Source organism: Mya arenaria, chromosome 2 (assembly GCF_026914265.1).
Source record: "Mya arenaria isolate MELC-2E11 chromosome 2, ASM2691426v1".
In the NCBI taxonomy this organism is placed as follows: domain Eukaryota; kingdom Metazoa; phylum Mollusca; class Bivalvia; order Myida; family Myidae; genus Mya; species Mya arenaria.
Genome location: NC_069123.1, coordinates 3,170,303 through 3,198,140, shown reverse-complemented (window position 1 = coordinate 3,198,140; position 27,838 = coordinate 3,170,303). Strand labels below are relative to the sequence as shown.

Here is a 27,838-nt window from a genome sequence, read left to right as displayed (position 1 = left end):
TCTGTCAAACTATGTAACAAGCCGTTTTTTTTTTCCATTGCAGTACAATTGATTGTTAGGAAATCAGTAAAATTAAGGGATCGGATAAAAGTTTGTCAAACGATAACAATTTCTTATTCCACTCAATACAAACTACATAAATATTACGTCATGTTTGCATAAGTTGACATGAAACCAACCCACTTATATTGGTTATCATAACTGTTAAACCCATGTAGACGTCACATGATTAACAAGGACACATAAATACACCTAATTGGACTTTACAAAAATGCGAATAATTAGTATATAAAGCAACATATTGTTTTAGGTTTTTAGAAAGTCACTTAATATGAAATATTCGTAATAAAGTTGTGTGCGCTAAATTAACATTTTAAATTCGGTTGTGTTGCATTTTGAAATTGCGATTAATGCCTTCTTTTTATCATTTTTGGTATTGGTAATCAACGGAAGCGTCCTATCTCGTAATTAGGGAATTCGGAGATACTAATTAAGAAGTAGACGTGCTTAGTAGAATATACTTACTCCTAATAGAGAGGTTATAAGTCATAATTATGAGATAATATATCCTTATAAGGACATACATTCTAATAAGAATATTCTTAAATTAAATCCTAGTTAGGGAATAGTAGGTTCTAATTACGAGATATACTAAGTCCTTATATCAGAAGATAATGAGTCCTTATTACGATAAACTTGGTTAAGTGTTAGTTATCTTCCAATTTCGGGATACTAATCATAGTTTAAACCTAGGACTTAGTTACTTCTACTTATTTACTAAATTACTAAACAGTACCTCCTTATTATTATATGATTTATTATCTTCTAATTACGTTATATTATCTCTTTATTTGGACAAGGTTCCACCTAATCAGCGCTTAGTTTCTGCTAATTAAGACTTATTACCCCCTTATATACCTTGACACTAGAACACTTCCAGTCAAGCAAAGAAATGCAAAAAAACAAAAAAACTTTTCATATAGACAAAAACAAATCACAGATTAATACAAGTTGTTTGTGGTTATACAAATATCGATATCATATACAGTGAATTTCGAAAAACTGCAAACAAAAATTCCTTAATCTCAACCACGAAGCAAGGACAGTAGTCAAAATCCCAGGGATCGGGGATGTTTCGAATTCAAAATGACGTTGAAATACAAATTTATTTCCCGATGGCGATCTCATCGGGCCATATAGATCTCACCCTCCGTTTCAAGTCCGATTTATGTATTTAAGACTGAGAAATGTAGTATTTTGATGCATATAAACTGTTGAAATAAGAAATCCTGGCGTACATATTATTACGCTACAGTTTACTTGCGAACAAAGTGTTAATGCACAACACATATTCTCATTTAAGGACGAGCAATTGCGATATAAATTGATTCGGTAATTGGTTTAAAAGGCCCTGTATCAGCAATCCCATTAAGAGCAAATTGTCACTAACGTCATGTACGTACTCAACCATTTCTTTCAAGACAACTTAAAACATGGTTGCTTTTTCCAATAACGTTATCAGTCTCATTTCATTAAAGAAGAATGTATGCTACCTTGGCAATTGGTTCTATCTGCGCTTGGATATGAACCACTGCTGCATGATAGGCAAGTTGTCTGCATGTTACTGTCTTGGTACTGGCCATCAGGGCAGGCCTCACAAGACTGTGACGTAGAACTGTAAATCAGACCTGGACCGCATGGAACTGCAGCAAAAGTTTATAAAAATCAATTGTGTGCATATACTGCATTTTAATTGAATAAGTTTGTTTCTGCAAGATTCACGTTTTAGAATTACGTAATTAACTTACATATATCAATTAATTTAAATAATGCAAGTAATATCTCAATGTTTTTTTTAGATTTTAAAAAGGTCTTTCAATGGCAAAATCTAACAATAGAGAATGACAAACAACAGCATGTTTTAACAGACGCAGATTGTTAAAAGGAACACCTCTTAAAAATCTCAATGTCTCATAGAACTTTCATATTGATAAACAGCAATTAGAAACACAGTTTTATTGTACATATACGTGTATTATAATGTTTATCCTTTTATAACCCACCGCAGACGTCGACACCTAGGTCGGCACTTGTCACTTTAAAGTGATAGTCCTGTCGGCAGGTAACCTCTATATCACCGGTCTCAGTTGAATCAACACTTATTGCCGCGATTGTTGTACCGCATTGCAAGTTAGTATTACCGAAGTTTAACAATGCTGAGTTATTACGTATATTGTGCAAACAGTTGCTCTTCTCAGTGGTTGTTGCAGACGAAAGCAAAGTCAGTTTCAACGTCGCTGAAAACTTCGAAAAGAAAACATGCTTTAAATAAATAACCACCTTGGTTTAAAGCACAGTCTATTACTATCGTACTGTCAAATTTTGCCAGTATCTACCATTTAAAATATTGCCAGTATTGACCCCCAACTTATTCTAATACACGTAAAATATAACAGTTTAAGTTATTCTCATTACAACTTATCGATTTTATAATAAAAACAAATAAAACCAATAACGTTATCAAATTTAAGAGGACAAGCAAAAGTTTGACAGATTGGGCTCTTACCCACAACTTCTAAGGTGAGAGGAGGAGCTCTGTACCACTAAACTACTATAATCCTTAATGCTTAACTCCCTTTCCTTTACTCTTCTGTTATTCAATCAATGTATTTGGTAATGTTTCATTATACAATTATATAAATCTAACCTTAGCTGTTGGAACCAACCCTGCTGTAACGACTTGTGCATCCCAGTCTAGATTGCAAGATGCTTGAACATTGCTTTCAAAGGTACTAAGCTCACCATTCACTTTATTAAAAAAATTAATAAAGCAATTGTGGTTCAAAAAGTCGTAATTATAGATTACTTGCACGTCGATGGTATCGTCTGAGTTTTGTATTGCTGAAATGTTAAGAAAATATTTAATATCAAACAAACATTTAAAACGATAAAATTGATTAACTTTGTTATTAAAAGTTCTAAAAATTGAAACATTTAGTTTTATCTTCAAAACTGTTTTGTCGATGAAACGTACGGAGACAATAACGATTTCTTGGGTCCGCTTGGTCAAAGTCCCAAGTGCTTGGAGAACTGCAGATAAATATCTTTGATGTGCCTCCATTTCCAAACACATATCCGTCATTGCATGTTCGGGTGCATTCTAGCCCTCCACCAGCCGCATCCACACAGTCCGTGGTTGCAATACTGTCACTAAATAAGCTTTCTTCGAAACAAGCACCAGCTGAAGTTGATATATACAACAATTGAATATAGCTATATATAAAATTAATATTATATCTCTTGTATGAGTTTTATATTATTCATTAAAGTTGCAATATGAACAATAATTATCCCTTACAGATATGTCATTTTCACATAATACTAAATAAACTCATAAGCAAAGTCAATGTATGTTTGTAATACATATTGAAGAGGTTAATAAAAACATTTAATGAAAACTATGTACATGCTGTAGATTTCAAAAGATATTAAGAAATAATAGACAGTCGAAAAAACCTCATGGCGATGCTTACCTTCATAGAATACTCGGAATTTACATTTTGCCTCTTCGTCCACATTTGCCCCGTTTGTAAACCCTACGGTTACCACGATTTCTTCCGAAACCCCTATTTTGCTTACAATTGAGATCACAGATTCTGGCAGGATGGATAAGAGCTTAGTAGTGTGCGCGTCCACTTCCTGGAAATATTGTGGTTTCCATTCGTTCACATTGTTTACAGTTTGGGTCCGATCGACGACACTGATGATTTTCTTAGAGGGGCAATCAATGGAGGGTTTCTTGCGTTCTACAATAGGAACAAAAATGTTCGGAGTAAACTTTGATCTCAAATAATTCTTTATTATGTTGCAAAAGGTTTTTATGGTGGCAATTACTATATATATAGATATATGTATAATTAATTAATAAAGCATTTAATTAAAAACATTTTTGCTAAAAAAAAAAACATTTCCGTATCTAACCATGTAGCAAGAATGTTGAAATACATGAACATGGGATTCATGTTTGTAGCTTAAAGCTTGAGTATACCAATTCTCAATTAATGTGTTTTGAGTACGCGCTACTGATATACCTGAAACTACAATAGAATTGGAACAAGTCGCTGAGTTCTCATTGAAATCCTTCGCCGTGTACGTTACATCTTCATTCGATGTCAAAACATCCCCAGGGCGAGCGAGGCCAGTTTTAGAAACACTTTTAATCGCAAAGTTGTCTCTAAATGTCGGAACATTAAAAACTGCGGGTTGCATTTTAAATGTAGTCTGTGGTTCTGTCTTGCATGGATCGTAAGTCGGTTCTTCGATGTCTGTAATAAACGTAACTTTAAATACATGCACACCATTTTAAACATTTGTTCATTATTTAATTATCAATGTTTTTTTTTTTAAAATAAAGGCTAAGTGTATAAAGAACCGATATGACGCATTAATTTTTATATTTTGTTAAGTGTGTGTGCTTGTCAACCTAGTATATAGCACACATTTTAATATAAATTTCAAAGACAATATTTCAATTCTAAATTAGTTCAAAATTACCTTCACACGTAGGAAGAACGTTGTCCAAATTGTCTGACCATTCTGCTGCACCATTGCTATATTCACATGTGTAGTTTTCTGGCCCTGTTGGTTTAAATCCTGTTCTTGTGCATGCATAGCTTAGTGTTGCACCAATTTCATAACTTGATGCAATTTGATCGGCGTCTCCTGGTGTTCCAGGATCCATGCACATCTCGACTTCGAAAAATAAACAAAAGGTCGTTACTGTTTGACAAAGAATGACAAATGACTTAAACCTGTTTACACTTGGTGGGTTTCAAACGCAATTATTTTCGGTGCGACTCCTTTTAGCCGATATTAACGTGGTAGCTATCGATTTAGAACATTCGCACACGATTAACATAAGCCCTCCTTAAGATTTGTTTTCGCACACGCAAAACTGGCTTTTATGTCGATAGCTTAGGCGTAAGATAAAAACAGATCTAACCACAAGCTATGCATATTAAAATTACAATGGTAGATATTGATGAAACACAAGTAAGTGTGTATTTGAGATACATGACTAGTTTTATTTGTAATGGCAAAACAGAAATGAGCTTTTGAATCAAATAATATTGTTCAAACAATGCCATAGTTTTAATATATACCTAAACATCCCAACAAGCCTAAACTCCATCGGCCATTTGCTTTACACTTGACAATCATATCACCGTCTTCCGATAGCCCGGTGACCCTAGAGCCAGCTGAACAATCGAATGTGAATTTCGAGGTTGTTGGCCAGTAGGTGAACGTCAGTGGTTTGTTGCTAGCGTAGATCCCCGCTGGTGGCATTACATCGTCAGGATTCCCACAATTTATTTCTAAAAAGTATTCGTGAAATATTTGAATTATGTTTTACACATCAAACAAAACTCCGTGAAATGACTTTTTCAAAACATTTATAGTGAAAAGTTTTAATACAATTCTGTTATACTGGTAATGCTCTGAATACATGTGTTTTCTACCTTTATATATTCAATCGTGAAGTCATTTGTACAGAAGGATTCTTGTATCGTTTAATAAATCGAAGAAGCTCAGGTTGTAACGTCATTAACGTGTGACGTCATTGATTATTTCAAAACTATGCTTTAATTTATACTAGCGCAAAGCGATTTAACCGATGATATATGACATTCCTTCAATCAGCTCTTCTTTTTTTAATAACGTATCTTGTCGATAACCTTTCCTTAACAATAACAATTCAGCTTCAAAAAAATCCTTTTTTTATCGTAAAGCACACGGTGAAAATAGTCCGTCTGGAACTACCGTGCATATTGAGTTTCGAGCAACGACGCGCGACTCTTATTTCTTTAATCATGTTATTTACAAAAAAAGTTATGGCACTTAATAGAGCATTACTTAAACATATAATTACAAATCGACACAAATCATTTTAAAAACGCAATGTTTAAGAGTAAATATTCAACGTCAAAATTGAGCTCAAATTACTACGCAATATCACGTCAGTTTACAAGGTTAAATTGACATGAATTGTCATCGGAAACACATGTTAGAATACAAATGCTTAAAAATCAGAAAAGATCGCATCTGTTATGTGTTCATTCATTTGGACAAGTTTGTAACATTCCTAAGAAAGGGTATCGCGATGCTCACTTGCCAATTGCAACACAAACTTCTACCGTAGACATTAATTGAATTAATAGTAAGACGACATGAAGTGAATTTTAATGATTAAGAGTGGGCGGAGTTAGCGTAGCTAAGGATATGATCTCATAAGCGTATACATTATCAACGATTATTTTTCACAAGGAGTGAGTACGGATGAATGGCAATAACGTAAAATTGATACCGCAAAAGTTGAAGCGTAGTACTTATTGATTGCTGATCTGCAAATCCATTGGCTTGTTAAGTAACATGTATTCTAAGTTATCGGAAAGGAAACGGAACTAAGCTACTAAAAGCTGCGAACCGACACAACTTAGTGATGTATATCTAACCGAATAAATTTGATAACTAGAATTTCGCTAATTCAATAAGGAACATAACGCCTGCTTAGAACGGCCTTATTTCCTTAAAGTGCGACAATTCAAATGCGTGAAAAGTGTGCTTTGTCTGTTTACCAAACAACGCCATATACTGTCATATTTTTGTAAACAAATTAACTTTAGATCGATGACAAATGCTTACATTAAAGAGCAGACGTGTAACTGTGACACCGAGGAAAATGCAAACGACCATAAAATCATGTGAGAACATAATACAAATGTGTTTGCCATATTACGCAGGCTACATAATAAAACATACCTGGACATACGGTGATATCATCTCCACCAAACACAACTTCCTTATCCGTGCCATTGTACAAACAAATAGCTTGTCTAGTAATCTGCTCTGATTCAGATAGGTCACAGGTGAGCGTAAGTTGTTCCCCAAAAGCGACGCTTTCTTTGTTATACATCCCATTTAGTGGCTTTACAGGTAATGAACACTCCCGTGCTGTAATGGTAAAAAACAGCCATTCAAGTCATGCAAGCTGGACAAATCAGATAATATTGCAACATTATTTGCATTCATTTCATAAATACTTCATGTGTATACACGTCTATGTTGACTGTCATATCGTATCTTCTAAAATGGTTTTGAATATTGAAAATGTAGACAACAGACCCTCATTGGGCATATGCCAATCTTCGGACATTATCTCGAAAATTTGCACAATGCCGCGTTCCACATTAAGTTTGCTTAATGCTTGATGAAACACCTCTAAATGATAAACAATTAATTTACGAGCTAATGTTTGAGCTAGATTTACATATGTAGAAACATTACATTAGATAATCCAATCATGCATTATACAAAGAGTCTAAGAGGAATGAAAAGTTAGTGATACTTACGAGAGCATGATGGTGCTATGTCCCAGTTTCCGGCAGCTGTACATGTTAATTTGCCGTCTGTGACGGATGTAGTAGTTCCATCACTGGCAAAGAAATAGCCATCTGCACAATGAATGTCCACTTCTTTATTGAAATGAAACTGAGTCTCACTGGTCAAGTACCATCCATTCTGGATATTCGGCAACCCAGGGCATTTCAATGCTAAAAGTAGAGTGAAAATTTATCATTACCTATTATGAGTCTGCCAGTAATGTACACTCCGAATCGTACGTGTCCGTATTCCCCCAAGTGCAAAAAATGCATTTTTCTATTATGTTATAATTTTTTCGGATAAATAAAAATATGGACCGTTTGGTCTCTAGTGGATAATTGCATAATTTGATTTTGTGTCTGCATCAATTTTAACGGTTATGAAATAACTCGCCACAAAGTTTCACCATATTGAGACGATGTGCAGCGCGCATGCTCTAACTAGTACGGTTCAGGGTCAAGTTCACATTGTCAAAGGACTGTAATATGACTATTAGTTGTGTCCACTCCATATCTCTTACCCCGCTCAAAGGAATTTAAAATAACTGCCCAAAAATCTTTACCATATTCAGACACTGTGCAAAGCGCATGTTTCAAGCAGTTCGGTTCAAGGTCAAATTTACACTTAGGGTTCAAAGGTCATATGACAGCATTTCGCCTCTGCTATCATTTTCTTAAACCATTTGAAGGTATTTTAAATAACTTGCCACAAATATTACCGCATATTACAGCCTGCTCGGTTTAAGTTCAAGGTCACACTTATATGTCAAAGGTCATACGAATATAATTTTTACTATATTTCATGTCCAATGTTCACCATATTGAGACGATAAGAAGAAAGCATGCTACAAACAGCTCTGATTATGATCAAGATCAACTGTAGAGATCAAAGGACATATGACTAAACTTCATGTCCGCTCAAATCTCTAGAACTGCTTAAATAATTGTGATATAACTTGACAAAAACATGTTCACCATATTGAGACGGTGTGCGGAGAGGGGACATGAGTTTGTTTGTTTAAATAAATATTCTAGTTTCATTTTAAGACTATAATTACAAAAATCTTTATGTCTGGGATGTTCCTACTTGCTGGGCAAACATTCTGCATTTACTTCCTAAGTGACTCCGCCTATCTCACTACGGTCAAATCCTGGATCATTCCCTAATATTGCCTCTAGATAAAATCGCTCACGTTTAAGTGCCAGCAGAGGGAACATAAAAACATGATATGTTTATGTGTGTGTTTTGGGAATGCGTGCGTGATGTTGTTGTTGTTACTGCTGCTGCCGCATCTGCTACTGCCGCTGCTGCTGCTGTTGGAATTCAATTATTGAGATACTTACGGACACAGGTACGGTTGATTCGATACATATCGTTTTCCCCAAGTCCAGTCTCGGACGATTGCAGAGTGAATCCCTGGTCTCCATTCGTTTCAAACAGTTTGTGACCACTGGGACATGTACAGCTGTATGTGCCTGGGGCGTTTGCGCAGTTGGCCATATCGTAACAGCCACCGTTGTTTACTAAACATTCGTTGATGTCTGTTTATGATAAAACATAAACAATTGGTGTTATAAAGTTAAAGTGGTAGTTTAGGCTTTTATTTTTGAAATATTACCACACAAAGAAATAATGGAACATATTCTGGCAACATACTGATTATTTTCCAAAGTTTGTAAATATATTTAACAAATTGTTCGTTTGTATGCAAATAAAACCGTAACACCATGTAAGATGCAAACTAAGTAAATGGGCTATATTACACGTAAGTTGATAAATTGCAATAAAATACATAGAAAAAACACATGTGACAGATCTAGAAAAGGCAGAATATACGATGACAGTTTATAACACATGATCATTTTTTTAGTATTTACGATATAGACTTATTTATTAAAAAATAAAAGATAGGAAAAATCCGCGTCTCCAAAAGTACATGTTTACTCAGTATGTAATGCATTTATCTGTATAATAATTACATATGCATAAAATGCACCATACAACGACTGTTTTCGGGTAAAGTTTTTCCACAAAAAAAACGTGTATACAAAGGCATAAGTAAATGTGTCTACATGTACATAAGTGGTCATTTTAAGTGTGTTTTATGTATTTTGATTTTTGTTCAGCTTATAAACACTCAAATGATTATCTTTGCTAGATATATGTATCCAAAGTGAAGAGAAATTTTATAAATAATCATATTGGGTGTACTTTTGTTACAATGCATTTCCTGTCATGAGTATGAAAACATAAAAGGACAGTCAGATAATTAATATAAAAACAATTACGTGCTGGACAGTGAGTGCTTTGTATCGACAAATCGTTATTAATGATATTATACGACGAACATGATGCAATTATATATAACATCTAAGGATAAACCATTACGGTTGCATCAAACTTTATTCATATTAACAAGATCGTGTTTCGGATTTTCAAAACCTAGAATCAAATATGGGTTAAACGTTTGAAATCTTTATGTCCTATCAGTACTACAGAAAGAAAGTTGTTTTTCCAAAAATTGTTATTTTGCAAAGCCTTTTGACTAAATAAAATATGGGGACATATTGAGTTTTAAGATATAGCATTTAATTATTATACATTTTTCATACTGAAAAGTTATAGATAAGTCAAAAAGATATTTGGCACGAACACATTTTTGCACTATAAGTTTGTCGTCTCTTCCTCAAGCTATATTGTTTTCATTGTTTCGTAAAACACTTTGTCTGAAAGGCATGGTTACAGCAGGTTGTCTTACGTATAACGCTCCAATAGTATTGTGTTATTTCCAATACACTCTTAAAACAGTACAACTATGAAAACAATACATGGACACCCGAGGTAACCATAGTTTGTTTATATACTAGGATTTTATAATCCTGTGACTCAATTGTGCATGATACAAACCCTAAATACTTAGGTTTTCCTCTTTTCATTACCACCAACAGTGTACAAATATAACCGTTTTATTTTTTAAAAGCTATGCTTTCAATTATTAAGAAAATAGCAAGGGGTCAATGCAGAACAATTCTACCAGTTACAGAAAGGTAGAATCAATTACTAGTCGTTTGCCATCACACCTGAAAATCATACCTGAGCAAGACACCCCAGTGGGATTGTGAAAGCCATTTTTGCAGATACACTTGCGGTAACCTATGGTATTCCTACATGCTGTTGAGTCGAGGTTGCAGCCACTAGTGCCTGTTTCACATTCGTCTATATCTGAATCACCAGAGATTAAAAGTCATTTCATAGTTCTTGTTGTTGTTTTTTGATTGAATTTATACTAAGTTTCTAAAGAAACGGTCACCAATGAATATATAACAGATTCAATGTTTAGTTTTACACTATCTTCAGTACTTTCGGCTTGTTAGTAATTGAAAATGTGAATTCTTACCAATGCATTCATCCACTATGTCAAAGGTTTGATTTGCTTGACAGTTTATATTGAAAGGTGTGTTTTCAGATCTGTCTCTGAACTGAAACCCTTCTTTGCAAGAAATTGTCAGAGAGTCTCCGAAGTTAACTTCTCCATCAAGATTGTATTCCGCGTTGGGCATGCTTGGTATCGGACATGAAAGTACTGAAAAATATATATTTACCATATGTGTACCCATACTTCCCCTCAACTCTCGTGCGACATATATTAAACTAAATTGTCCTGTCAACAAATAGTTCATGTAGCGTGCATAGTTGTACCACAATGCACAATAACATTGAACATTTTAACCTTTTGAGCTGGACTATTATAAGAATAAGGAGACTTTACTACTCGCCCCAGCGTCGGCATCGGCGTCCGAGTTGGCGTCTGCGTTGGCGTTCGGTTAAAGTTTTAGGGCAAATAGGCATCTTCACTTAGAACTCCACTTACCTTCATTCATTTAACTTAATTCTTTACATAGTTGTTCATAACTCCATATTCTCATTTTAATAAATTATGGTCCCTGATTGACTTACAAACTCGGGTTGAGGTTTAAGGGCACATTGTGTCAGGTCAAACTTTTCGGGCAAGTTGGGATTTTAACTTCTATCCCCTTCATTCAATTGATATATATATTAATATTTCAATACACTTATTGACGACAATCTAACAATAAGGTTGCATAACACCATTTCATCCTAAACACAATTCATGGCTCCTGACTGACTTAGGAATTTAGGTAAAGTTTTGGGCACATTATTACTTCTATTTTCTTCATTTCTTAATTTGTCACACAGTTGTTTACGGTTAATACTCACTTACATAATGGCCCTTGGTCGACTCAAAACGTTTTGGCATTGTGTTGTGGCTAACTTTGGGTTTAAACTCAGATCTCAAATAAGAATGTTTTTTTAATGATCTTCATTCTTTACACAATAGCTATCACACAATTAAGTTACATAACTCCATATTAACCATTTTACAAATTATGACTCTTGACTGTTTTTTTTTTACTTTTTCATTGCTTTTGACAGGCACATATTTATATTTTAACCCAATTTTTTACAAAGTAAACACGGTCATCGTGCGTGCGGGCTGGAGGGAGAGCGGTGTCAAGCTCAGGTATGGTATCGAATAAGTTTAGTTTGATTTAACATATCGTGCCAAACTTGATATATTGGAATAATTTGAGTGTCGAGACCTTTCATAGGATTGCGTTTGAATAATTTCATTTGGTTAGGGTTGACTTATTGCGACTAAACATGGTATATAGAAAGAGTTTATAGATACCTTTCATGAGATTGTATTTGAAGCTTCAAAAGTCATGGCAAAGGTCGAGGTCACTGTTAGTACAAGAGTAAACGGTTGGTACTGTAAAACTATAATTATTGTTGACATATTGTGAAGAAACTTGGCATATAGGAAGAGTTTATGAGGACCTTTCACGGAATTGTATTTGGGGCCTAAGGGGTCATGGTCCCTGTAACAAACAAAAAACTGTTGGTACTGAGTAACTTGAGTAAGGGTTTACAATACTTGGTATATATGAATACTTTATGAAGCTCTTACATAGTATTGGGTTTACGGTCCCCAGGATCAAGGTCAAGGTCACTGTTAGTAAAAATACATAACCGTTATGCACTAAAAAACACAATTTAGGGTTAAAATTTTGACCAAACTTGGTATGTAGGATGAATGTATGGAGTATGGAGGACTTTCATGGCATTGCATTTGTGGCCCCTAGGGTCATGACCAAGGTCACTGTTACTAAAAAATAGAGAAAAAAACAGTTGAAACTTAATCTCACAACGAATGTTGAAGTTCATTGAAAACCTGGTTTTGTCGAATTGTGGCGTTTCTTGTTCACTCCTTAGTTTGACTTTTTTCTTCTTTCGACAGACACATATTACGTCACTTTGTATGTATTAAATCAAAGCGGCGTAAAGTCAACAGCTCTTGTTTCATAAATTATATGACTCTCATCAGCAAAATTTAAGTTAAAAAAGAAGAATATCATGTTTATATAGATTTAAATTTGGAATGATGATATTTTATCATAGAAATGCATACTTGTATAAGTAAAAAAAGAATCATGAATAATTAAGTGTAATGAGCAAATGATTATCAAGAACATACTTCAATTCTTTGATATCAAAAACTATGTAATATTAGTTAAATAATGTTGCACACCTTTACACGTTGGAGGAGTATTTCCGTGCGTCCAGCCGTTGTTATTGCAGTGGGTCCGTACTGTACCCACCAATTCGTAGCCATCATTACAGATAAATTCTACAACTGTGTCAAAATCAGCGCTTCCACCAGAGAAAGCGTTGCCTCCAATTATTTCTAGCTTTCCATTTGGTAGGATGTCGTCCCTTAATTCAGGACAGCTTGAAGCTGACAATAAAGAAAAACATTTTAAAGGTATTAAAGATTAAATCAAGCTTTCAAGAGAGGGATCCTAAATTTGACTGTTGAATATTATCAAAAAGTTATGATGTTGTCATCTCCAATGAAAACACCGAGGAAAGAATATGTTCACACAGCTATTTGATTCCTATGTTTGATAGTTGGGACTTTTTTTAATTATGCTTCTTCTATCAAGTGTTTTTATTAAAGCGTGAATGGTAGGTTTCAAAGGTCATAGGAAACTGCTATGGCTGTATTTCTTTTGATACTATTATATTTTGTAAAAATATATTAAACCAAAATTAAACAGTAAATAAATGTGTGGAATGAAATAAATTATTTATGAAAAACATATAATATATTTCTTTCTCTTGGACAATCCGCATTGATTCAATTTGGTGTATTGGTCATTTAATTGTATTGTCCAATCAAAACACATTTGTATTTTTAAGATCGAAACCATTCCAAGATTCAAACTCCGAACTGCGGGGTCAAGTCATTATGGGCACTGGCAGACCGTTATAGACATTCACTACTTACAAGAGCATGCCGGTAGTCCCTCCCACTCGCCGTTATCCATGCAGGTTGCATTTGGTCCGCCCGCCATATTGAATTCCGGATTGCAAGCGTAGGTAGCGACTGACATATATGAACCGCCAGAGGCAACAGTAACATATGCATTGTTCACTTTTGGAGGAGCGCCACAAAATACCACTGCAATGATTGAAGACAAGTTGAAACAGAATATATATGCATAAAATAATTATTTACTGTCGGTTAAGCACCGCAAAAGGTAACTGCTTAAATAAGAGTATACCTTTTATTTCAGATTTATACAAAAGAAGCACTAAAGTGACATAAAGGCAAAAACAAAAGAAAACTAATGGAATTAGCATGATAATGATTAGCGATGTAAACCATTTTTAATTATATATAAATAATCTATAAATGTTATTATCATTTCTTTGGTAAAATATACAAGTAATGGGACACGCATTCAGTCTTACAATAACAAATGTCTTTTGAAAACACGTGTTTCTAGAGTCACTTTTCATCATGGTGACAACTGTTTGCATATTTTTATAAAATATATATCAGTCTAATTAACCGCATTTATGCCAAATTTCTTACTCTTGCATTCTGGAATTGCTGCAAGTTTATCATCATCAATGTACCATGACCCTTTAGTACACCTTAGTGTAAGCGATGCTCTGGGTGCATATTTCTCAAGGTGAAAGTCGTATCCAGTAGTGCAAGTCAACAGAACATCTTCATCAAAGTAATTCGTGTTTTTATTCATTTCCGTTTGCTCGGAAACATCAAGCATTGGGCAGTCTGTATGGAGAAGAGAATTATGTAATACAAACTCATCGTAAAATAAATTTTAACAGAAACTTACACAAACCAACATATTTTTTTATTCAACAGCTTTTGTGGTAGATCAAAATGTATTCTGAGCATGCAAAACAACTCACACAATTTTCAGATGTTTATGAATTATAAATAAATATTGTTATTTGAGATGCATACAAACGTTACTTTTTGTTCCCTTCAGATCTAAATGAATCTATTTCTTGCTGTTCTGTGTCAACAATACGTTATCCCAGTATTGCATTTAAAATCAAAAGATACGTTCAAATATGAAATAAATATCAATGTGAAAACCTAACAAGAGCATGCTAACGCCAACGCTCTTCTATACTGTTTTGTCAATGAAGCATAACCTAAAACTTATTAAATCCGGAATTATGACCTTGTTAAACATGTGCATATTGTCGCTGGCAACATGCTTACTATCACAAAGGTTATTTTTTATCATGGCCAAATTTAAAGGACAGCGATATCAATTATTTTTACAATACAACTACCGTTATCGTTAAAACAAACATTAAACTAGATACTCGATATTTATAAATAAAAAGCCAATGAAAATAAATACCTGCTCCGAAGTCGAAACTAGAACTCTTTGAATTAAGGACAACATCAGATTGAAAAATGACTTTAAAGGTACCATCCGAACTATGGTAAATCATCTCAGGATAATTTTCCACCTCAGTCTTAGTCCCTCCTGAGCCTTCAATCTGTTTGAACGTGATTCAAAATAATAATCCATGATTTTAATTTGTCGTGCAATTATGAAATATATCGGTCGCAATTTTGCAAATATTTGAAACGTAAAACATAATATGTGTTAATATTCCTACGTACTTTGTAACCATTTAGGTAACGTTCAGTTACATTGCTTATTGATTACCGTAAATATATCCATGGACTTTGTTGCCGATGTTGTACGTGGATCGTCATACAGGTCGTTCATGAACTTTAACGCCAGTCCTCGACCAACTGCTTCTCCCCCTTTTAATGTCCACGTACACGTTGCATTGTTTGGAATCAGTTCGTCAAACAGTTGTATTGTGCCATACTCATGCATCAGCGTAATGTCACCACAGCCTGTCGGTGTAAGGATATGTGTGATTTATTCAAAAACGGCTTTTATCCAAACATCAAATTTATACTCGTTGATAAGTATTGGCTATATATGTTCATTCACAAAATTCCTTCATTCACGTGAACATATTGATAATTGAAAACATATCTAATTTGATGGGTTTTATTTAACATGCATCAATTGTTCATTCGAAACACATCGGATTTGTAGCTTACCAATTTATATGAACTTATTGACGATTGGCAGCATTCCTGAATAGATATTTGCCAATTAACATTATCCTATTATTTATTCGCAACATACCTGACTTTTTGCTTACCAATTTATATGCATTTATTGTCGTTTGGCAACATACCTGATATGATGCTTGTCAGTAAATATGCACGTATTGTTCATTCACAACAGACCCTTTTTGTTGCTTACCTGTTCGAATGTTGCAATTGTAGATTCACAAATGATTATTTGAAACACACCGTCCTTGGTGGCTTATATGCCTACGTGGTTTGCTATTTTGTAACAAAGATGATACGTTGCAAAGGAAAACACACGGCTTTTGCTTAGCAACATTCATGACGTTTGCATTTTTTTAACATGATTAATATGTTACAATGCAACAAACATAGCTATTTGCTTAATATATATTTGATTTTCATGTTATGCAACATATCTCATTTTTTCTACATATAATACGTTCGTTTGAGACATATCCAGTATGCTGCTAAACATTAACCACGGCGGGTAAATGTGTTACATAATAGGTGTTGATTTGCGTCATACCTGATTTGTACATAAGTTGGAGATTTTCAGGAACGCCTTCCATTGTGATGTGCAGTTCTTTACGTCCGGTCACTCGGACATCACCCGGTTCTAGGTATGTCATCCCGCCGCGTATCTTCCCTGATGTGGGTTTCGTCTTATCTATTGGCTCAACCTATTATCAATGGCGAACAGTGTGTATAGGAAATTCCAGAAATCAGGGCTGTTTAGTAAGGCTTAACCTTCCTGGTTATATCTTAGTACTCCAAACCCGAACTGCATACTTTTTAAAATATATTCTAATGTTTTGTCAGTGCTCAGTGCACATATACCTCTAATGGCCATGCAATTTTGTTTTACGTCGATGCCTTCCACCTTAATTAACCCTAAATTCAAAGAAAGTTATTAAGCATATAACTTATTTATTTTCTCACTCAGCCAAATTTCGTACTGAACCTTGATTTTACTAAATAAACAGAAGATATCATGATTATGATTAAGATGATAAAGGGATAATGACAGACGCTCAATCAGAGCACACTCAGCTAATTCTTGGGGAAATCGAGGCAAATTGAAACTTGCTTACATAGTATGTAATATAATCTCCTCCAGAAGCTGTAATTCTCCAACGCAGGTGTAGACCTTTTGGTTTATATTCCATTCCCTGGTAAGGGAAGGTCAGCGATTTCAACGCGACCGTAGCGTCAAGGTCCTTGTAGCCAAGAAATATGTTTGTATTATCTGGAAATCGTAAGGTAGATTAGTTATGTTAATGCTTATTTTCCAAACAAACTTTTTTATTATAAAGAAAGAAAATGGATGTTTAGTCAACTCGCGAGCTATGAATTAATTGGAATTAATTGGAAAACATATATGATTATTGATAAATTTAAAGAAAAGAAAAGATTCCTGTTTAAACATTTTCAGAGTAATGATTACGATTGTCTTTGTAATCATGCTGTAAACCTAAGGTCATAAAACATTTCAAAAGAATCCCATAGGATATATATGTGTGAACATTTTACATACCTGCGGTATAACTCAATGTTTTTGCGTTGAAGTCTTGCTGAAGATTGTTGGCGTACAGACGAACAGTCATGTAGTTGTTATCTGAATACAGATAGACGCCCGCACTTACAGTTCCAGTAAACCTCTTTATGAGCCGGGAAACAGCAAATGTAGGATTACCAGTCCATACTTCTAAAAACGCCACATTCGTTTCGAGAGTCATAGACGGCACCTAAAAACAATAAAAAGAAGCACATATTACATATTTTAACATTTGAAAAGCAAAAAATACAAACCCATAGTTTCCTGTGCTTAAAGTAAGATTGGCGGCACACATTGTGTTGCTTATTGTTTAGGTCCATTGTATATTTAAGGTATAAGTAATATGTATTAATAAAAATGATACTGGTAAACTTTAATTTAGCGGTAAAAATACCGGTTGAGTATTTTTAAGTTTTAAGTTGTGTCAGGTGACCAAATTGAATATTGCTATCAATTACATACGTTTTGTTAAATAGAATGGACTTCGCCCCACACGTCTTTACCCCATTTACCAATACAATTTGAAAAAGATGTGTGCAGTATATCTGTCTGTTGTTGTTAGATTTGTAAATGACAACTTATGATGTGTGTGTTCGAAACAAGTTATGGAACTAAGGTTCAAAAATGGAACCATACTATTCATGATTTTTCACGAATTAGGAAGACCCTTACATTTCACATAAAAGAAGGATTTTGAGGGTTGTTTTATTCATGGTAATAATAGCCCACCACTTATCTTTAACTTACGTAAAGCTTAATTCGTCGTCCAATGGGAGCTTTCATTGTCCAAATTCTTTGCTGACCAGAATACAGGGTGCGAGTAGAAAAACTTCCTGAGGTTTCCACGTCTATATAGTTCATATCATTAGCTGTAAAGTAGAATAGATAATCCTTTCAAATATCTTTTAACAGTTTATCGTAAGGCCGGTATTTCTGATCTTTTTTCATTGATAATGGAGCAACTTTAGCAAAGTTGATTACTTAGCAAGTATAAGAAAATCTTATCATCATATGTTTTTTTTAAATTCAAAAACACAATTGTTATATCTCATTAAAACAAAAATAAATAATTTAGAAAAAATACAGCCACATGATACGATCGTTGGCGAATGATTCTAATACGGAAATAAAGAAATCAGCCCCACATAAATGCTAGGTATAGATGTCTGGTGACCCCATATCAATTTGGTATATTTCGAAATATTTTTGCACGCAGTAAAAGAATATAAATAATTGTTGCCATATTTATTATAACAAACACCTTTACTTGGCCTTCAAAGATTTCATCAAACATCATTTGTCAGATTGCATTTGACGTAAAAAATAAATATGCAAACTGAAATACCTTTATGAATAAGCACTTGAATTGCGGTCATTTATCTTACATGTAAGAAATCAGTAAGCGAATAGTTGTTCTACTGAAACCAAACGTATATGAGGTCTCAAGGCACCAGCAGTTACCACTCAGGAAAGTGGAACGATCAGAGAACTAATCTATGTGTTGGTCGGAATCCTTAACAGCCCATCTATTTGGAATTATCTTATCTGATTTATTAAGTTTGCAGGATATTGTGGGAAAACGAACGTACCATAACCGTGAACCATTGGTACAATTTGAGTATATATAGAGGATAATTGTTTGTTTCAATGTAAGATCGTAACATATTTCACCGAGTTTGTTTCAATGTAAGATCGTAACATATTTCACCGAGTTTGTTTCAATGTAAGATCGTAACATATTTCACAGAGTGAGAAACAAAATTTATATTTTATGAGTGATGTAGCCACGAGTGAAATATGAACTTTTGGTGTTCACAGACGTATATGAAAAAGCAATTTACTAGATACAGTCATATAAAACAAGACTTTGGTAACTTACGACAGTCCAATTCATCCCTTGTGTCCAAACAGTCAAGTTTCCCGTCACACTTTCTCGCATCAGGAACACACTTCGTAGCCGTGTCGCAGGACATGTAACCTTAGGGTTTAACATATGCCTTTATCAATTAGATCAATGGTTTATTGAAAACATGACGGTTTAATATAATAACAGTGCCATTGATCCAGTTAATATTCTTAAACTTGTTATCAAATAGTGGAGATATATGACGTAAACGTAGATTATCCTATCGAAGCTGTATAAGTGACCCGTGATACATGAAATATATAGGAACAGTGTTATAGGATACTTTTTTTAAAAATGATAACAAACACTTATTCCAATTACCTTTGAGACAGGCTCTTCTTTTACAGAAGAAAGGATGCATCTCGTCGCAGGCCCTAACCATAAGCCCCTTCATATAGTCGACCAGAATACAGTCTATGTCGTGCCTGTTTGGGGCTGGCTCGTTGTTAGCCCAACGTGGAATCAGATCGCTTGGAGTGTCGAAACCAGTAACGTTACGACCAATGTGGGTTCCATTCGTCTCGAAGCCTAAACGCATAATGCAAAAAGTATCAGTAACATTGGTACCTTTATTTTAAAGCTGCACTCTCACAGATCGAACGGTTTGACAACTTTTTTTTATTTTTTGTCTTGGAAGGAGCCAATTTTTGCGAAAATCCATTAAAACTAGTTATATAAGACTGGTGACAAAAAATAAGATCGTAGTTTTAATACTTAAGTTCAAAAATTGATGTTTAATGTATTTTTCCTAAACCGTTAGTACCGGTTTAAGGCATAAAACATCAATTTTCGAACGGAAATATGAAAATCTACGATCTGATTTTTTGTCAGCAATGCAGATATTTACGCAAAAAAAATCTCTTTCCAAAACAAAAAAATAAAAAAGTTGTAAAAATGGTACATCTGTGAGAGTGTAGCTTTAACAGAATTTTCCATGTTTGTTTTATAATAAAGGTAAAGAAAATAAAGCGAAGTATAGACTCGCACTACAAAGTACGTAATAAGTGATATTGTATAGTCGTAAAAGTTAATCTGGCGTTTCCATGGGTAAGCACAAGACAATACTAGAATCATGTTGTGAAATCTTCCTTGAATACCGGCAACAGTGGAGAGAGATAACACATCTTTACTACACATTCTTACTTACCCATCCATACGTTAATTCCTGGCGCGTTGTGGGCTATGACCTCGTCATATTCAATCTCATTCGCCAAGTACAGCAGATGAGCACCCTCCCTAAAAGGCATGTACCAGCAATTGATTGGACTTCTTTCTATAACTATGAAAATAGTGTAAAAATACTTTCCACTGCTATATTCACAAGATCCATGATCTGAATTTTGGAACACTTCTTGAGGCCCAATGAAATATCTTAGTGTATGAACTTATTATAAAATCAAACTATTAATGTCAATTATTGTGAAGGCATGGTGAATTTTGAAATCATCAGACATGTATTGAAGTGTTCAGTTATTAAGATACTTTTCTGATCTTCTTACTAATATAGTTTGCTATTTCATTACGTCATACGTACAGGTAACACGTCACGGACGCCTCGTTGAACGTCATCTCAACTTCAACTTTCTTATAACAGTTGGCTTTGTGAATTATCCAGCCTGGCAATAAAGAAAACGAATTAGTGAATTTGCAAAGTATAAAATCCATTTAGATTTTATTTTATAAAAGTTGTTAAAAAATAAATGCACTGTACGAAGAAAAAGCCCCAAATCGTCACACATTAATGCATTTTATTGTAAGACGTTCTAAATAAGGTACTATTTAAAGCATTACACATCAATTCATTATATTCTAAGGCGTTTATCATGTGCATGCATGCACTGTACTGTACAAATCCTTTAAATGCACTGTATTGTGCAATGCGTTACACATCTTTTTATTGCTTTTGAATTCGCGCTGTTCTCTAAAAAGGGCCTTTCATTAAAAAAAATAAACTGTTTTGTACTCACCATGAGGGCATTCGAATTCAAGCTCGCCCAATATTTCAAAGATACTATCATCTGCATGAACTGAAATCTGCTAAAAGAGATATAATTGAAATGGTACATTGCAATGTTTTGTTTTAAGATATAATAAAACGAAACGTTGTATCTGTATTTATATTTAACAATCTTTTTTTCGTATTTCTTATGATGTTATGAAAATAGCCGTATATATTGTAATGATTTCTTATATTAATTCCTGGGGAAAAGCTTGTTCGAGCCAATTATAACATAATATAATAGTAAAACAACGTTTTATGTCGTACTGCCCTCTTCCGACGATTTTTACATACATAAATATCAAACTTCAAATTGTAAACTTGTAGAGCTTTTTTCTATTTTTTCCGGGCAGAATTATACGATTATTGCGCGCCTTTTCATGCTCTACTGGTCGCACTCAATTGCGAATACTTTAGGTGACGGTATATGATATATAAGAACATATGCACGACTTTATTGTGAACTGCTGATGACCTACATTTAGACGGTTATTCCGTATATATAGGGGATATTATGATAGGACGCTTTTCTGGTGACCTGTATCACGTCGAGTTCAGTGTGTAAATACTTATCCGTCGAGACCGCAGTTCGAAACGGACACATGTTTACTCACCGAACGAGACGTGTTGCAGGTCACTAGAAAAGCATTTTATTGTAATATTCCATTTATTTTATGAACTTCGAAATGGCAAACAAGTAGTTGTCTAGATACATAGGAAGTGTTCTCTAATCGGTGCTTATCCTCATGTTTCTTTGAAGAACCATGTTCCTGAATATTAACATGCTTCTGGAGCGTGAGTAAAGTCAGATCATTTTAAGTTGACCGGTTCTACCAGGGGTTTCTGTCAAAGCAGCTCCCTGAGTACACATGGTACTCGAATGATACGGAATCAGAAAAAGACAGTATGGCGATACGCATTTTTCAATACTGTTTGTTTGATATGGAATAGGATATTAATAGGCTTATACTTGTTATTTGGCGTTTACCCAATGCCATTAAACCGGGTTTATGTATAAACGTTTGCTACTGAGCTTGTTTCTGTAGTTTTTTGCATAAATATTATAATAAAAACATACATTATTCAGCGCTACTTTTTGCTATTGGATAATACAATGTTCAAGCATAGGGGTTACTTTTTCGTCGTCCTTGTGCCAAGAAAGCGCTAAACGGCTGTAGTCGCGACAAGCATGCTTTTACTTTCTGTCAATTTTTTAAAATCGAATCCAAAAAATATTTTGAACAGCCTAAAAATATAACCGATAAATGCCTGCCATTACCTAAGAGCATGTAATCAAAATTTTAATACAATTAGCTAGTTTCAGAACGGTAAATGATAAACCTATTTGTACTAGGATATATAACATTGCTTCCATCTCGCGAGTAAATTGCAAGTGGAGGTAAAACAAAAAAAAATACTTTTACTGTTACGTTTTGACTATTTGGAGTATATTAAGGATTGAAATTCATTTCGGGGGCATTTATGTGATCTTGGATGACCCGCTTAAAATGGCAAGTTTTCTGCACACTTATTGTAATACATGTTTTTCTCAAATTCATTAAGAAAGGCTTCAGTTTTACATACGAAGGGGAACTACGCGCCATTGTACAAATGAATGGAACAGCGAAGTACCGCCCCTTTTTAACCGTTTCATACAAATGCAAGTCTATCATTACACAGAAAATAGTTCTGTTATTTTGTCCTGTATTATTTTCTTTATTAAATCTTTTAAAACAATAAAGAGGCTGTATTTGTTGACTGACTGGATATTTGTGTGACAAGTGATCTGCATTATCTGGTTTTGCGGAACATTGTTATCAGAAAGATTTTGAACAAGATTTCCCCACAGCTTCATTATTGAGGTATGTTTTGCTTTTAAACCATTTTGTTTAAAAAGAATGCGAAGGGATATCTAGGTGGCGTGTGATTAGTCTAGCCAATAGAATTGTCTGGTATGTCATCTTACACATGTGTAAGATAAAAATATTCGTATATGGGTATATTACACGGGAAAAAAGGGTAATCATGTAATAAAGAAAAATTAGTCAATATTTTGCATCAAACATTGCAAAATGGTAATGGACAGAACTATTATATGCAAAAGATAGTTCAGTAATATTAGTTTTTAGAAAATATCTTAGTTTACAGTTTTTATATCTGGTTTCATGAAACCATGATCCTATACACCTTATAGGTCCATGATGGATTGGACCAACCCTAAAAATAAATGCCTATTCTAAACTTAATTGTATCCTAAACTGTCTTGACCTTCAGTCAGACTTTACAACTGTTCACAATGTTTGTTATTACACAAAATGTTGTGTCTTTTTTATTTTTTGCTGCAGTGAGCGCCTTTTTGCCCTCTTTTTATTGTCAACATGTGTATATATTGGAAGAACCTTTACATATAGTTTTTGCTTGGCAGTGAAGAGACACAACATTGTTTTAAATATAACAATGTGTTATGACAATCTAACCTGATTACATTTTTCTTTTTCGGTATAGACAGCTTTATGCAGATTGGTAAACTATACAAAACAATGTTCAGGGACCAAATAAAATTGTCGGTATAAAGATTTTTTTTTATTATTGTTTTTTTTTTATTTGTAAAAGCTACTTTGAATGTAAGTTCTGCATTCTATTTGCCACCAAGTTTGTTTCAACCATTTAATCATTTAACTATTTACGTTGGAAGCATGTTACACTTGGCAATTGCAACATCAGCACACACAGTTCTTTGACTATCAATAAGAATAAAATTTGTAGAAGCACGATTTGATACTACTGGTAGAAATTGTAGACTTGTAAGATGATGAATGATAATGAGCAGTTCTTCGCATTACACAAATTTCAACGCGTTGGCATTTTGGCACAAAGTTCTCTTATCTTGAATATTGATTTTGTTGAAACAAAGTTTGTCTAAAGCATTTCTCAGAAACTACTTACAGGAATTAACTTAAACTTCGTTTGTTGATAAACGACAATGCGAGGTTGAGCACAAGGCAGGAACTGTAACAAATTTTGGTAATGTAAGACTGAGCACCTTTTAATAATCATAACTTATTACGAAGTTATCTCCCCTTGTTTACTTTAAGTAACAGAAACCTTGTCCAGACCATCACTGAAAATGTTGAACATTCATAGATTGCATTGTCAAACTGTTGATACCTTGATAATCATACTTCTTGATCAAATTTTTGTATTATCTCCCCTTTTACCTTGTATTTTCTTATTAAAAGATGCTTCTGCTTAGGTACCAATTTTTGTGCGCTTCGTCATCATTGTATGTGAACTGCGTAATCATTGTATGCGTAATTTAGCACGACGTAAGTTATTTATGCGAGTGTCAGTGCTCATATAAGTACAATGTTTTAAAAACTTTTATTGAAAATCAATATATAAATATGGTCAACTCTATAATTTAACTTGTACGCATAGATACACAAATCAGTTTTTATTGTTTCACGAACTTGTTCAGTACATTGACATATGATAACATTACAAGTGACATATATTAAAATTCAGTAGTAAAAAAATGAAAAACAAACAAAACACCTTTTAATTTTCAAAGTTACTTGAAAATCTTGTTGTTGTTTTTTCTTTTCAAAAGAAAATATAAACTGGCTAAGATGCACGTTTGCAAAATCATTTTAATGACATCGGTTATACAGTGTGAATATACGTCTTCTATGCCGATAATGTAAATGTTCACTTTCATAACTTTCTTTTTCACGTGGTATGAGTATTACCTTCTTAGATGATTAATTCTATAGAGCATACACAAGAACTATCACCAACGTGATTATTATCCAAAGACGCCGCATAACTGTACACATGTAGTGTTAAATGTCGTGTTTTGGGCGTTGGTAAAATGTTGGCCTACCAGGCTTGTCCCTATAGTTCAATTGTGTTATAAGACTGTTCAACAAGTATATGAAGTTTCGTGAGTGTATGGGCAATAATGTTGAAGCTACATGCGACACAATAATTTGGGACCATAACGGGCAATCATTACGGCATAAAGTAAAATCAGTACACTCACTTCACCCACCTTTTGTAGGATGTTCGATTTTTTTCCTATTCATTTTGAATACGTTAAGTTGTGCTTTGAAAGCAATGTGTATTTCCAATTTTATCTAGCATTCCCAATTCAGGCATTGTTTGTCTATTGTTAGCCGATAAGCATTGTTTCAGTATAAGGATTCTTATTAATGTTGATATTACTCGTGTTTGAAATAATGGGTGTGCTAGGAAATATAAGATCAGACATAGAAACTGTGTTTTGGTGGAGTAATTGTAAATGAGAGTTTGAAAACATAGTGTAAATTCGCGAAAGTAATAAATGGAAATGCGAATATAACTTTTGCGTCAACCATTGAGCATGTTCTCTGTTAAATATACATAACAAGTAGTTCATGTTACAAACAGGTAACAAAGGCGGTGCGCTAGAATTATTTAAAGGACAAAAGGACGGACAGAATTCGTTAAACAGAAGGGTGTTACCCCTCGTCCCCTACTCCGAATCATGCATAGCAGAACAGGTATAATTGTTATTAATGTGAGAGGTATGTGTTCCGATTATAGCCCATTTTCTGGTATTTGTACATAACACCACTCTCGTGAGTACCGAAAACTTCAAATATCGTGTATAAAACTCAAACATAAAATACATGAACGAACGAGATGTACAACATCAAAAGAAAAAAATAATACTTAAAAGAATAAATAATGCACACGTAATACTCACGAGAATAACAGCAAGATTTACGACAGTAGTCCACATATTTTCGTATCTTTTCAACAGTATGCATCTAGATACTTCCTGATCGTATAAATATTTTACTCTATACTTATTAGGGTATTCAAATGTTCAGACACCCATTGTGCAATAATCGACTGAGGTTTATATTTCCTTCTATGCATATCGATTTTCTACAAAATAGAGGACTATTAATTCCGTTTATATCGCGAGATTTAGCCTCGATGTGATATACCTTTACAGTATGTGTTATTTTATTATATTTGTATTTAATGTTATATTATATGGAACGGTATTGAAGCAAAATTTACATTTTGCTTTCTGACTTATACATCTTGTCATATGATTCCCTTAAAGCTGCACTCTCACAGATTTAACGTTTTTGGCAACTTTTTTATTTGTTGTCTTGAAACGAGCCAATTTTTGCGAAAATCGATGGAAGCCAGTTATATAAGACTGTTGACAAAAGAATTAGATCGCAGATTTTTATATTTAAGTTCAAAAAGTGATGTTTTGTGCATTTTCTTAAACCGTTAGTAACGGTTTAGGCCATAAAACATTAATTTTTGGACGGAAATATGAAAATCTACGAGCTGATTTTTTGTAAGCAATCCTATATCATTAGTTTGCAGATATTTACTCAAAAATTTGCTCTTGTCAAGACAAAAAAAATAAAAAAAGTTGTTAAAATGGCGAATCTGTGAGAGTTCAGCTTTAAATCGTCATTTGAGCAACATTAGGGTTAACACTTGTATTATTATCCTGTTTGATGCTATATTTAACCGGAGTTGTGATAATCTGCAGGCACAAATTTCTCGAAAGTTCTTAAGCTTAATAGGTTTAAGTAACTTATTTCAATTATATTCCTATTTGAAGTATAAACACTCTTAAAGAAGTAAATATTATTCAAATTATTGAAAAACAAAAGTAGTGAGTTTTGCTTAATCCTGTTATAAGAGACTAAAGAAGTTTCGAGAAATTGGGACCAGGCGTGTGGCTACCTGTACACAAAGTACGAAGCTGCTTTAAATTTACAATGTTCAAATCTGCAATAAAACTTGACCTATGGTAGAGGTGCAGCAAGTTTAGTCCGATATGCGATAATTCAAGGTTGCCATGGATATGCCCGCAGCAATTCAGATTATGTTAAAGAGGCTGTACTCCGTATGATGAAATAGCGAAAGAAAACTGTCATAAACTTGGTATCGATGTGTACATTGCATTGAAACTTACTTACTGAAGTACCACATAGTTTAAAATTAATTTATTTTTAGCAGTTATTTCGTATTTTCCATTAAAAAGACTACTAGGTATGTCTATCTAGCTGAGTAGATACAACACTGGACTGCAGTTTTGGCGACACGGGTTCGAACGTGGTCACCGACTCATTTTTTTTACATTTTGGTATTTTCTTTGACAATTATGATGTCAAAGAGTATAACATTTTATTTAATAATTGGCCTGAGATTCGTAACAGAAAACAAACTTTTTAAGGTGCCAATCTGGTACACAGTCCCTTTGATAGTCAAATCAGTCTTTAAATAGTTCTAAGGAGAGTGAAGCATTATTTCTTGAACGGTGCTTGAAAACTGTTTTATTGTGACATTTGAAGCGAGAAATAATTAATTAGAGTTCTAAATATTGCCACA

At 33.9% G+C, this 27,838-nt stretch overlaps 1 protein-coding gene across 3 annotated transcripts in view; it reads right to left on the bottom strand.

Moving 5' to 3' along the window:
- LOC128241685 (uncharacterized) overlaps positions 1-26,256 on the bottom strand; it is a 60,677-nt gene extending 34,421 nt beyond the window's left edge. Inside the window, exons 1-28 of one of the 3 annotated variants that reach the window (XM_052958720.1) lie at positions 26,178-26,256; positions 21,399-21,468; positions 20,966-21,047; positions 20,579-20,667; positions 19,753-19,959; positions 19,405-19,503; positions 18,273-18,394; positions 17,505-17,715; positions 17,062-17,216; positions 16,497-16,650; positions 15,525-15,721; positions 15,210-15,351; positions 14,402-14,605; positions 13,811-13,984; positions 13,052-13,258; positions 10,838-11,023; positions 10,534-10,662; positions 8,784-8,981; positions 7,410-7,610; positions 6,820-7,011; positions 5,163-5,375; positions 4,555-4,752; positions 4,092-4,325; positions 3,534-3,806; positions 3,035-3,241; positions 2,708-2,901; positions 2,064-2,304; positions 1,554-1,703 (exon numbers count right to left, since the gene is read on the bottom strand). In XM_052958720.1, coding sequence (XP_052814680.1) covers positions 1,554-1,703; positions 2,064-2,304; positions 2,708-2,901; positions 3,035-3,241; positions 3,534-3,806; positions 4,092-4,325; positions 4,555-4,752; positions 5,163-5,375; positions 6,820-7,011; positions 7,410-7,610; positions 8,784-8,981; positions 10,534-10,662; positions 10,838-11,023; positions 13,052-13,258; positions 13,811-13,984; positions 14,402-14,605; positions 15,210-15,351; positions 15,525-15,721; positions 16,497-16,650; positions 17,062-17,216; positions 17,505-17,715; positions 18,273-18,394; positions 19,405-19,503; positions 19,753-19,959; positions 20,579-20,667; positions 20,966-21,047; positions 21,399-21,468; positions 26,178-26,213 — 4,765 coding nt within the window. In that variant the 5' untranslated portion in view covers positions 26,214-26,256. Of the gene's footprint in view, positions 1-1,553; positions 1,704-2,063; positions 2,305-2,707; positions 2,902-3,034; positions 3,242-3,533; positions 3,807-4,091; positions 4,326-4,554; positions 4,753-5,162; positions 5,376-6,819; positions 7,012-7,409; positions 7,611-8,783; positions 8,982-10,533; positions 10,663-10,837; positions 11,024-13,051; positions 13,259-13,810; positions 13,985-14,401; positions 14,606-15,209; positions 15,352-15,524; positions 15,722-16,496; positions 16,651-17,061; positions 17,217-17,504; positions 17,716-18,272; positions 18,395-19,404; positions 19,504-19,752; positions 19,960-20,578; positions 20,711-20,965; positions 21,048-21,398; positions 21,469-26,177 lie in introns of those variants that run through there. The other 2 variants (XM_052958725.1, XM_052958733.1) reach the window with 2 other exon arrangements.
- Positions 26,257-27,838: the final 1,582 nt, after the last annotated feature.